This window comes from Aphanomyces astaci (assembly GCF_000520075.1).
Source record: "Aphanomyces astaci strain APO3 unplaced genomic scaffold supercont1.52, whole genome shotgun sequence".
NCBI classification, from domain to species: Eukaryota; Oomycota; class Saprolegniomycetes; order Saprolegniales; family Verrucalvaceae; genus Aphanomyces; species Aphanomyces astaci.
The window spans coordinates 259818-272408 of record NW_009798315.1 but is presented as its reverse complement, the minus strand read 5'-3'; the positions used below and the strand labels follow the sequence as shown (position 1 = coordinate 272408).

General features: G+C 46.4%; 4 protein-coding genes across 5 annotated transcripts; 2 read left to right on the top strand and 2 right to left on the bottom strand.

The window, feature by feature from the left end:
- The first annotated feature begins 3202 nt into the window (after positions 1-3202).
- H257_13956 (hypothetical protein) lies at positions 3203-4175 on the top strand. The gene is made up of 2 exons (XM_009841663.1): positions 3203-3671; positions 3780-4175. Exons 1-2 carry the CDS (start codon positions 3240-3242, stop codon positions 4095-4097), a joined length of 750 nt encoding a protein of 249 aa, XP_009839965.1. The 5' UTR covers positions 3203-3239; the 3' UTR covers positions 4098-4175.
- A 2493-nt stretch (positions 4176-6668) lies between these two features.
- H257_13955 (hypothetical protein) lies at positions 6669-7671 on the bottom strand (the record flags this gene model as incomplete). Its single annotated transcript, XM_009841662.1, has 2 exons — positions 6669-6986; positions 7090-7671. The coding sequence occupies 2 exons, from the start codon at positions 7669-7671 to the stop codon at positions 6669-6671; spliced, it is 900 nt and encodes a 299-aa protein (XP_009839964.1).
- A 524-nt stretch (positions 7672-8195) lies between these two features.
- H257_13954 lies at positions 8196-10075 on the top strand. 2 transcript variants are annotated; one of them, XM_009841660.1, is made up of 5 exons: positions 8196-8357; positions 8423-8594; positions 8653-8792; positions 8869-9111; positions 9650-10075. In XM_009841660.1, the coding sequence occupies exons 1-5, from the start codon at positions 8223-8225 to the stop codon at positions 9812-9814; spliced, it is 855 nt and encodes a 284-aa protein (XP_009839962.1). In that variant the 5' UTR covers positions 8196-8222; the 3' UTR covers positions 9815-10075. The 2 variants fall into 2 exon arrangements, with proteins under 2 accessions (XP_009839962.1, XP_009839963.1); XM_009841661.1 differs by having other exon boundaries at positions 8869-10075.
- Positions 9460-12562, bottom strand: H257_13953 (hypothetical protein). Its single transcript, XM_009841659.1, has 12 exons — positions 12416-12562; positions 12298-12332; positions 12199-12243; positions 12015-12150; positions 11827-11965; positions 11571-11749; positions 11398-11520; positions 11236-11330; positions 11082-11179; positions 10886-10986; positions 10076-10216; positions 9460-9895 (listed from the first exon to the last, which is right to left on the bottom strand). Exons 1-12 carry the CDS (start codon positions 12524-12526, stop codon positions 9836-9838), a joined length of 1263 nt encoding a protein of 420 aa, XP_009839961.1. The 5' UTR covers positions 12527-12562; the 3' UTR covers positions 9460-9835.
- Positions 12563-12591: the final 29 nt, after the last annotated feature.

Here is a 12591-nt window from a genome sequence, read left to right as displayed (position 1 = left end):
CAAGACTCCGCGGAGGAGGAGTCGCTTAACATCAATACCGCCCAGCAAGCAGTGCCAGCGCAGGAAAACAAGTTGATGATAGTTCATGGCGCACTCGACAGTACAAGCGTTCGCATCCTGATCGACTCTGGTGCCTCGAACTTGCTTTGCCGCCCAGGTTTGGCCAAGACAGTGATCCGCTCCAAGGAAGTTCAAGCAGAAGGCTTCGATGGACACTGCTCTGGCATCAAGAAAGTGAAGGAAGTATCTGGCACACTTTGCTTCAGTCGCCGCGCGCATCAATCGATTTCTTGTCCATGCCTCGACTCTCTCCACATACACGACTCGTGACATCGCCGTCATTGTCGACTCTCCTTTTTGGGGGGAGGAGTTGGAGGAGCAAAAAGGAGTGTTAGTGCCTCAACGCCTAACGGTGAACCACTCGAAGCAAGTGTCCTTTAGCACCATCGAGATGGACACCAAAACCAAGGAACGTTTTGTGAAGGCATACGCAAAGAACTCAGGGACAAAGTCCATGAAAGGTGAAGCCTTCAAGTGGAAGGAAGGACTCTGCTTTCTGCGAAGCCAAGATCAAGTTTGGAAGTTATGTGTCCCCAACGATGACGTGCTTCGTGCCGAGATTTTATCTCACGCGCAAGGGATTCAAGCACTGCCGCGCACCCTGGAACTCGACGTACAATGTTAAGTGTAGCGCAGTGGTATTACTGGAACACTCTTGCCGAAGACGTGAAGTTATACGTCGCAACTTGTGAAACATGTAGCCGATACAAGACGAGCAGTCTGCGTGCAAATGGCAGGATGATTCCCATTCCCGCTCCGGAAGAGTGTTGGCAAACTGTTTCAGCGGATTGGATCACTGGTTTGCCCGTGTCAAAAGGCTATGATGCTATTTTGGTCGTGGTAGACAAGCACTCCAAGCGGCCAAAGTACATCCCGACGAGATCAGATGTCGATGCACCCCAAACGGCGAAGGAATTCTTCGAACATGTTGTCCGTCACCATGGACTACCAGCAATAATCATCAGTGACCGTGACCCCAAGTTTACAAGCACGTTTTGGAAGTCCCTAATGGAGATTTTGGATATCCGCCAAGCCATGACCACCGCCGGCAGAGCTCAAGCCGATGGAGCGACTGAGCGCCAGAATCGAACTTTCGAAGATGCGCTCAGATGCCAAGTGTTGTATCTAGGACAAGACTGGGTCGACCGTTTGCCAACGATCGAGTATGCCCACCAAGGATTGGTCCAAGCATCAACCAGCTTGACGCGGTTCGAAGTCGACACAGTCCGCAAGTTGTGCAACCCTGCCGTGAGCAGCTCCTTGCCAAAAAATGACTATGCCAAGAATTCTGCGTAACATCGAAAGCAAGTCATTCGAATGGCTCACGAGAATTTGACGAAGGACCAACAACGTCAGAAGGAGTATTATGACAAGCGCCGTTCGAACGTTACCTTCAATGAAGGCAATCAAGTACTGCTAGCGACTCGCAACATGCCTTTAAAGCATGCCCAGATGCTCGACAAGTCCGAGCGTCCCATGTTTGATTCCACGATTCATCGGTCCCTATGAGATTGTCCAAGCCATTAACGACAACGCCATGCGCCTTAAGTTGCCACGCTCGATGTCACGTGTGCATGACGTGTTCAATATTAATCGGCTTAAGCAAACGAAGCCAAATTTGCCTCCAAGCCTATCCCGAAAGCTACTCCTGTTGTTCTACACGAATCCACCGGCGAAGAAATGTACATTGTCGAGAAACTGCTCAAGAAGCGCCAATTCAATCGCAGGTTGTAGTACTTGGTCAAGTGGCATGGACAGCCCGAAAGCAAAGCCACGTGGGAACTGATGAAAGACATCAAGCACGTTGTGCACTTCAAGCAACTCGTCCAAGACTTGGAGTCAAGGCGTTACAAGGTGTAGCAAGACGTCAGGGGGAGAATGTAGCGATGTGGCATGTGGGGGTAACTTCTTGCCACCACCTTGCCCGCACCCAGCTCCTAAGTACCTGGCTCCATGACGTACCCTAGCTAATGCTTGCCTGGGGATGTGTCTCAAGGGCAAGTATGGCTTAGAATCGCTAGCCTAGTGAAGTTCCCCAATGTCTCAACCGCACCCGCATCCATTGTATACAAAAGTGCATATTAGTGTAGAATTAGTGAAGTAGATTAAGAAGATCTCATAGTCATGAGGATTAAGAATATCTCATAGTCATGAGGATTAAGAAGATCTTTGTAGATCTTCAGTTAATTCATTGTGCATTTTGCCCTCAACTACACATGCTTCCTCCCGCAGTGGTACAATAACTGTTATTGCTACACTAACACACTTGTGCTCAAAAATTTCCATGGATCTTAAATCGCCCCGATCCGAATGTCCGCGAAATGACCCCAATGACAAAAAGTAGGATTTCTCTCACAAAACAATCGTAGTAATCATCACCCTATTATGACGCAGTTTCCTGAGCTGAGTCAATGGACGATGATCCAACCTTGCAGCATTAACCCCTGAGCGCGTAGGCCTCGTATGCGAGTCTCTTCACATCCCCAACACACATGCACACCTATGTACAGTGTACAGTACACACCAACATCTCAAGTACACCAACTGGACGCCCGCGCTACCGCAACGTGCGACTACACCTCGTCGTACAGCCCAAGTAGTTGTGGAAAACTGACAGTGAGTTGGATGTCCGTTTTCTGCCCAAGTCTTCGAAATTCTAACCAATGAAATCATCGCGGCTATTTGTTGGCGATTTTCACAATGGCTCACAATTGTTAAGCTTAACCGGAAAGCACAATAACGTTACAATTATTGAGGCACCGGATACATATGCAATATGATTGGTCCCAAGGCTTTTATTCAATACTTTCATTGGCTAATTCGGTCCGTCGATTACTGCCTCGATTTTACTTCGTCGATATATTGGCACCCACAGTCCATTTTGAAATCTAACAATCTATTACAGTACTTACTATAAACACAGTAACTTACAATCAACAGTGAAGAAAAAACATGACTATTCTTGCCATGTTACTGTAGTACTTCGAAGTATGTGATAAGCTCATCATCAATGATTGAGTCATACCACCATGTGCCTCCACATTCAAAAGCCAGGTCCGTCCCGTCACCAAAGTGGATGTGTTCCCTGATCCTTCCAGCGAATTCCGCTCGACAACAGGCATATTCGAAAAGTCACCATCACCTTCGTCCCCCGTTTCATTTTTCATTTCTCGATCATCATGGCAGCCTCCAAGTCCCATTCGTATCGCACCATCAACTACGCGACCCTCACGGACGATCAGATCGTGGCGTTCACCAAGCCCGACGGCAAACTAAACTATTTCAACTGCGTCGTGTGCCCGTTTGCGCAGCGCGTGCTGTGGGCGGCGTTGGAGGTGCAAGCCCCCATCGACACTGTCGTCGAACTCGACGTGTTCAACCTTCCCCCGTCTTACAGCCAACTCGTGAACCGTTACGGGGACATTCCGCATCTCATCCACGACGGCACCCATGTGTATGACTCGCCCCTCACCGTCAACTACTTGGACGCAACATTTGGCCGTGGTAAGCTGGGGCGTCGAGACACGCCCAAAATCGCAGCGTTGACCGACCTCCTAACACTCAAGACCACCCACATTCCGTTTTACGGTTACCTGAGTGGTCGTGACAAGGTATGGCAAGACAGTTTTGGGTTAACTTCTTTCTTGCCTGCATGTACAGTAGCCAAGTGTTGCTTGACCCATGTGTTTTCACTCAAGCGTTGTTGAATGTGTAACTAGACCGACGCGCCCCTTCGAGCCCTCTTGTCGGAGCTGGAGACGATCTATCGAGACCACGCCAAGGCCCATCGCGCGAACGGTCCGTTCCTTCTCGGCGCGAACGTGAGCACTGGCGACATCAACCTCATTCCGTTGCTCTTTCGCTTTGAAATTCTCTTCGCCCATTACAAAGCGTACACGTTGCTGCCTGAAAAGGACTTTCCACTGCTCAAGGCTGCGTTGGAGGCGGCCAAAGCCCTCCCTACGTTTCAACAAACGGTCCAAGACCCCTCGATTTACATCCAAGGCTACTCTGTGGTGGCGAACCAAGCTGCGTAGACTACACTTGACTCTTGGACCATAATTTGTATCCATATCTTAATATACTGTACTACGTACTGTAGTGCTCCTACTTGATACTTCTTTTCTCAAACTTAATTACTAAAGTTACGTAGTACAGTCCTCTTGGTGTGCATCGTAGACAAACTCAGTTGGAGTTCCTGACGAGTGCAGGATTATAATTTGGGAATTAACAACTTCTGCAAACGTTCAATTCCTTTGTGAAGTTTTGACAAAGACTCAATCAAATGTATACTATTAATCGAAGGCACCGAGGGTACTGGAGCAGCAATTGGGAAATCGTCATCAAACATACCGGTACTACACTAGTACTGGTATATCTTTTTCTATTATTGATTTTGATATCGTATCGTACCTATATTTAGAAAAAGAATATATCGCTTATATATCGAAATCGACGAAACACGATAGTATATCGATATCGAATGGATGCTTTCGATGTCATATCGATATCGCACGTGTATCTCGATATCATATCGATATCGAATAGAATGGGGCAATAAATATTGTTGCACGATACGATATTATCGAGAAATAACGATATACTTTTCCGCATCGCTGTAACAGGAGGCTGCGGGAAACCGCAAAAACCAGTTTGGCCTGGGCAAAACGCACATTACGTAACTGTAGTCAATTTGACAAGTTGACTTTCAAACGAAAATTGAATACTTTTGGCAGTTAACAAAAATGTAGAAAGGTGTTTATTGTGAATTCGCTATAAACTTCCAAAATTCGTCTGGTTTGTCGAATAAATATTGAATCACGCCGGAGTTCTGATTGGTTGAATATACTTGACCTTTCTGGAAGAGCCAATCAAATCCACTCGAAAATCGATTATCCAATAGCGTCGATTCGTGATTCGATTCGACGGCGAGATTCGTTCGACGAGGTCTGGATTCGTCTGAATTCGTATCGAATCCACAATACATTTTGTAAACTGACACGGTGATGCAATTTCCTGGTTGATTTTGACTCTATTTGAACGTATTATCATTTCATAATCTAGGAGCGTAATCTCAATGCTGCGCTCTCTTATACGAGCCAAAGCGATATGAAATTCAAGGAGGTTAGGTTGAAGATCGACGAAACCGACGAAACTTCAGTGTTTGTGGTGCGATTATACATTAACCAAAACGAAGCTCATGGTATCTCATTGCACTTGGCGAGAGGGGTATGGACAAAGTTTACACTTAAATTGGATTTTTTAGGTCGAAGTATTGAACTTTCAGTTTACAAAATGTAAACTGGGCACTTTATATTCATTTACAGTTAGTTACATTAAGACTTGCCCAACTTTTCAATCAAATGATATTACGTTTGGAGGGTTTTGTCCAGGCAAAACTGATTTTTGCGATTTCTCGCAGCCTCCAGGGATTAGGGTTAAATAAATTTACTTGGAAGTACTGCTATTTCCTAGCGCTTCAACATTGTCTGTCCACCACGCCATTGAACCACTCCACGAAGTACGTATGGTTGAACGTTCCATTGTAATCTTTCGGGTGATCCCTCGCCCCTCACCCTCGAATATTTCTAGGTTCGATTCGCCTGCCGCGCTGTCACCGCCGGCCATGCTCTCCATCGATGAAGCACGATCGTCTGCCCTTGTGTGCACCGTCATCGCTCGTATCGTAAAGGCTGTCTTTGTGGCGCGAGTTGTGGTGATGAATATAAGTTTCGTCTAAATAGACTACCGACGTGTTCGTAGATAGGATATCATGCGATGAATGTATATTCCCCGGCCTGCAGCATGCGCAATTGAGCCTCGGTAGGATGCGTGTCTGCGCCGCTTTCGTCTCTTAAAGCCAAGCTAGTCCAAGTACTGTTGTACTACTGTACAGCTCCACACATTGAGTCCCTTGAGAGTGAAATTCCGCCGCCTATGCGAGCTGCTGTCATGGTAAACGCGAAGCCAATGGCAATATGAATGTACGGTTAAAAAAGACACAATGCCGAACAAACGCGCGTCAAGGCCCTACATGAATGTTATAGTTGTGTTTATTCTAAACTAGAGCTACATGGAGAATGAATGCATCGACCAACCAAATAAATGCACAGAACAATCGGCCGATGGATTTAGCCAATCAGATTGCAGGAAACCATTATCAACATCAAATTAGTGTGTGACTTAAATTAGTGTGATACCAATCACCTTTTTACATACAAAATCCAGTACAAAGAATCCATCGATAGATTTGGCAATTCATCCCAAAAGTCCAAATTTTGGGTAAACGGACAATAGTGCTGGCGGGTAAAACCTATGGGTTTTTTTTGTCATCCCATATTTTTTGAACGACAACATATCGAATATTTTCAGTACATGTATATATTAATAGAATAATATGATTTACGTATTTTATTAATACTCCCACATGATACATTTCACTACACCAACTGAGCTTGTATTTCTCCAATGACAATCCTGCAACGCGTCAAAAGTCCAACAGAGCTTATCTACGATGCAACATGCTGAATCCTAGCCAAGTTTGAACAAGCAAGTATCAAGTATATTAAGACATGGATACAAATTATGCTCCAAGACTCAACTGTAGTCTACGAAGCTTGGTTCGCCACCACGGAGTAGGCTTGGATGTAAATCGAAGAGTCTTTGACCGTTTGTTGAAACGTAGGGAGGGCTTTGGCCGCCTCCAACGCAGCCTTGAGCAGTGGAAAGTCCTTTTCAGGCAGCAACGTGTACGCTTTGTAATGGGCGAGGAGAATTTCAAAGCGAAAGAGCCACGGAATGAGGTTGATGTCGCCAGTGCTCACGTTGGCGCCGAGAAGGAACGGACCGTTCGCGCGATGGGCCTTGGCGTGGTCTCGGTAGATCGTCTCCAGCTCCGACAAGAGGGCACGAACGGGTGCGTCGGTCTATTGCACATTCAACAATGCTTAAAAGTGAAAACACATGGGTCAAGCAACACTTGTGTAACAGTGTACTTGCTGGCAAGAAAGGAGCTAACACAGTATGTACCTCGTTTTGATGACTGAGGTAGTTGTACAATGGAACGTATGAAGTCTTGAGTGTGAGGAGGTCGGTCAACGCTGCGAGTTTGGGCGTGTCTCGACGCCCCAGCTTACCACGGCCAAATGTTACGTCCAAGTAGTTGACGATGAGGGCCGAGTCGTACACATGGGTGCCATCGTGAATGAGATGCGGCACGTTCCCGTAACGGTTCACGAGTTGGCTGTAGGACGGGGGAAGGTTGAACACGTTGAGTTCGATGACGGTGTCGATGGGGGCCTGCACCTCCAACGCCGCCCACAACGCGCGCTGCGCAAACGGACATACGACGCAGTTGAAATAGTTCAGTTTGCCGTCGGGCTTGGTGAGCGCCACGATCTGATCGTCCGTGAGGGTCGCGTAGTTGATGGAGCGATACGAATGGGTCTTGGAGGCAGCCATGATGGACGAGAAATGGAGAATGAAACGGGGGACGAAGGCGATGGTGCCTTTTCGAATGTGCCTGTTGTCCAGCGGAATTCGCTGGAAGGTCAGGGAGACACTTCCACTTTGGTGACGGGACGGACCTGGCTTTTGAATGTGGGGGCACATGGTGCAATGACTCACTGTCAATCATTGATGATCCGAATCACAATAACATGGCAAGATTAATACTACGTAATCACGTTTTTTTCTTCGCTGTTGATATTGTACAGTACTACATACTACTAGTACCAGTATTAATAGTATACGAAGTATTAAAACTATTATATTAATACTTCGAAGTATTACGTAGTAACTTATTATTAATAGTAATAGTTATATAGATACTACTATTAATATGCTGCCCACATACTGTTAACAGTAAAAGCACCCCATTTCCCATCGTCCAATCAGCTCTGTGATGTACTAAACCCAGTCGGCCCTCGCTGAGGAATGTCTTAAAAATGATAATCCAAACTCAATTAACCAGGGGGCTCAGATACTCCTATTTGAATTTCACTTGCAATTATTATGCTGTGTCATGTCCCCCCTCCCCCTTTTATTCCTTTTATTGTGGGACGGATGGAGTCAGCAAGAAATACCGGATAACGTATCCGGTGTCGCCGACCTTTCGCGGCCGAATGAAATCGAAAGATCGCACGAAGTAAGCAGCATCCACGATGGGGAACCAGACGTCGACATACAACCCGGCGCGGGAATCGGCCGAGCTCGGACGCCGTCCAAATGACCATGAACTCATCCTTCTCTTCAAGATGCAGACCAAGTTTCTTGTGCGACTGGTCGAATGTCCCTACGTACGTACGTCGATATCGTTCCACATGTATTTCATCTTGTTGACTTCACCATGTGCATGATGCAGCACGTGAGTCTTCTCGAGCGATACTGGGACAGCATGTACGGTAATCACGCCAGCAACAACCATGCGATACCGTTCCAGCGGAAGGGATCGGGATGGCGCGACATTGGGTTCTCCACGGACAACCCCGCCGACGACATTCGCGCGACGGGCGAGCTCGGCCTCGAGTGTCTCGGTGCGACGATACTCGTATCCGTCGAACATGTCAACCCATGTTGATCCATATTGCATAGTGTTCTTTGTGGAAAACTACCCCGGGGAAGCCCGCATGATGAACAATCGCCAGCTTGGTTATCCGTTTGTCAAGGCCGCGGTCGCCGTCACACGCGTACTCATGGAGATCTTCCACGTCGTCCAATTAGATGGCTCCCGCGTACGTTCATTGCTTCACACGGTCTTCTCGTTTGCGAGCAACACTGCACCTTCTCAACGTAACCCCCCCTCCATAGGGGTCATACCCTGTCCGCGACACGCTGTACTGGCAGCTTCTAGACTCGGACTTGAGTCTGTTTCGGTTGTTTGCGTTCTGCTTTCTCATGTTCGACGAACTCTTCTGCGACCATGTTGCCACGACAAAGGCCTTGCCATTAACCATGTGCCCGCCCTCCACGGTCGCAAAGCTGGCGGACGTCGGCAAGGAAAAGCTCCTCGCGACGCTACGACGGGCTCCAGCACACCTCACCGATCTCACTGTATGTCAACTTGGTCAAAAGTATATGTTTATGAAAGCAAACTACTCGTTGCATCGATTTCTAGAGTTTATATTCCATATATAATGTCCATCACACTAATACATGGCATCCATACAATGATATCCAAGGATTTGGGTTGGGTATGAGGATGCATTTCGCCAAGTTGATATGCTTAACATATATTACTTTAGTATTGTGCTTTCGAGTGAAATTTCATTGTGTTGTGGTTTCTCGTTGGAATTTAAATCGATTTGATTGGCTACCTCAGATGAGCTCAAAATTATTAGCCAATCAAAACCTTCTCAATGAAATTCAACCAATCAGATCGATTGTGGATCCGTTTGGTCGGCGCGATTCGATTGCACCCCCAAAATATTGTATCAAATCGACAATATTACCATTGGTATTTTTTGTGAAAGCAAAAACTAGTTGATCGATTTTTCTAGTGTATATTTTCCTTGTTTCGATGATACTAAACACATTGTGAAGGATGAAAAAAAAAATAAAAAATATATATATCGTGTTTGGAGTTGCGTAGGATCTATGCGCCAACGGCCAAGTGCTGCGCCGTACCAACTTCAAGGTCGACGTCGACGACCGCAAACCTAAACCTTCTCCGTGGACCAAGTCGCCGTCGAAAGACCCCCAGCCCTTGATGACGTCATCACATTGCAGTTTATTCGACGGGCTCGTTCAAAAGTAGTCACCAAGTGTGGGGTGTTTGCTACAGCTGCAGCGCAATCGTATGGCCGAGGGCTGTGGGTGGTTGTCTGCTGTACTGCGCCTGCCAGGAGTGTGTAGTTATGTAAAGTACAATCATATCATCCAAAAATGATATATATAAATATATATAGTGGGACAAAAGTACATGGGACAGACCCCGCACTGGACATATATATCATTTTCAATCGTTTGTACGAACTTGAAGTTGAGATTTAGATACAGATGGTTGATGCGAACGTACTTGACGTTGAAGTTGGATGAGCGGGGTGGCCGTTGCACAGTCCAGTAGCAGATGCTGCAATGCCACACATAATGTATCTCGACTGGTTTGGGTATGCACTTGACAATCCAATGATCGCTCGCTCCCGATGATAGAAAAGCACTAAAAGTAACTCGTCGACTTTATCAGTGTGTGTGTTATGATTGCGTTTACATTCTAAACTGGAGCAACATGGAGAATGAATGAATCGACACAACCAAATGTATTTATTGCACAAGAATTGGCAGAAGGGTTATTTAGCCAATCGGATGGCAGGAATCCATAAGCAACATTAAATTAGTACGTGACTTCAATTAGTGTGTGATACGAATCACTACAGGACCCTTTTTACATACAAACTTCGGGACGAAGAATTGATCAATAGATTTGGCGCTTCAGCACAAAAGTTCAATTGTTGGGTAAAAGGACAATATTGTACAGGGGATGTGTGTTGAGACGACGACATGACTTGACTGTGAATGTAATACGACCCGTGGCATACAATTGCTAGTATGTAGCACAAGTATGGTCAATTCGATTCGAAATTGCAGAGTTAGTTCTCAATCGAATAACCAGCAGCACCAAATCGGCAGAGAATCGATGGACCAATCAGAACCCAGAATACAAATCAAATAGCCAATCAAATGCTCTCTCTTCAACAATAGTAGTGTGTGATTGAAGTTAGTGTGCACGGCGATGCTCTTCACATACAAAATCCAGTACAAAGAATCAATCGATGGATTTGATGGATCAACCCAACACTCCAATTTTGCACGAAGGACAACAACATACCTCGACAATCGGCGGTTCATCTGTCAGTGAAAATCCGTGACTGTTGATACCCTTGCGAATTTCCACCACGTCGACGAGCGCTACTCCTTTGGCCGACGACACTACGGTAAAAAATATATAAAATATACAATACTAGTATAATATAGTGAAAACGAACGGAATGAGAGAAATTTCACCATCTGTATAAATGTATTACGTTTGGAATCGCCACAGTGCAATTTTTGCGTGGTCAAGTCGACCCAAAGGATGTGGTCCACAGCGGACGCTTTGTTGGTGTGTCGAAGGACATGCACGCTAATATGGAAATACGAAATGAAGGATATATATATATATTTATTGAATATTTTTACCCCGCGAGGAAACAAGCGTAAATGTTTTCGATTTTAGCGGGGGGAAGTGGCACCGACGACAAAAGCGACGGTGTCTGCCATTGTCGCGACGCTAGCTATAGAATCATGCCGTTAGATTCTGTTTTGTTTTTCGTGGATGTAATTAATTGAAGGATTTTGGACCATGCAGTCGGGGCCTTGCAACACATCCACGAGGACGCGAAATCGACTCACGGCTTGATCGCGTGCATTGCGAGTGGGCATTTCCAAGCTTAGCGTGCGCTCGGACCCAATGATCGAAAAACACTATCAAATATAGCCATCATACAGCAATACCACCGTAAAACAAAACAGACCTTGTCGGCAATCGGGTACAGCGGAGACTGCCCAAACGAATACGTGGCAAGTCCAGGGCGCACCTCGGCAATATCTGCCAAATACAAGCCCTTTTCGGTGGGCAAGAGCCGCGTGGACGCGCGAAAAAGGTAGCGCACACTGCTGGTCATTGGCTTCCCGACCACGAGACGTTCACAATCTATCCACAGATGTACCACCCGTAAAACAAAAATAGACCTTACACGCATACAGTCTGCACTACCACAAATAACAGACCTGGACTTAAACAAAGGATGCGCCTGGACTTGACTTTGCCTGCGTAATTGTACTTGAACACGGTCAAGCCTTCATGCAATAGCTTCCAAAACAGGATCAAATCTCGATCCAATTGCTTGATGAGCCCCAGCAACGTTTGCTTCACACAAGCAACAATGTTAGCAACGAGTAACACCCCACGATTGTACCGTCAGTCGATGAAACGGAACGTTGCGGCGGCATCGATACCACTTTTGAATGTACATGGCGGCATTGTCCTTTGCAATCGCGTCTTCATGAGCCGACACGATCGCCGCCATTTGTTTGTTTGGTTTCCAGGCGATACTATGCTCACATTTGTCATGTACCCAGCCCCGAAAATTCGACTTGTACCTCATACGTGGCGGCCGTGGGAGCTTGGAATGGCTGCTCAGGACTCTACTCGTCCTTGTTTGTAAGTTATGGCGAGTCAATCATATACATGTTTATCACCGCAAGTCCACACCGTCGACGACAACCACGGAATCCTACAGCATCATCTTGTCAGTTTTCATTGTAATAACGAAACTGTTGAGAGCAAAGTCAATGGAGCTGTGGATTGTGGTCGTACATCTTGACTACGAGATCGACCAGGGCGATGGCTCCCCAGCTTTGGAATCGCGAGCCGGGATATGATGGCTTCATTGAGCGAATGCTGGCTCTGCAGTCTCGTGTTGCTCATCGTCGATGACGTCGGCCACAACGGAATCAAATGCCATTGGTGAGGGGTATCTAAAAATAGACACT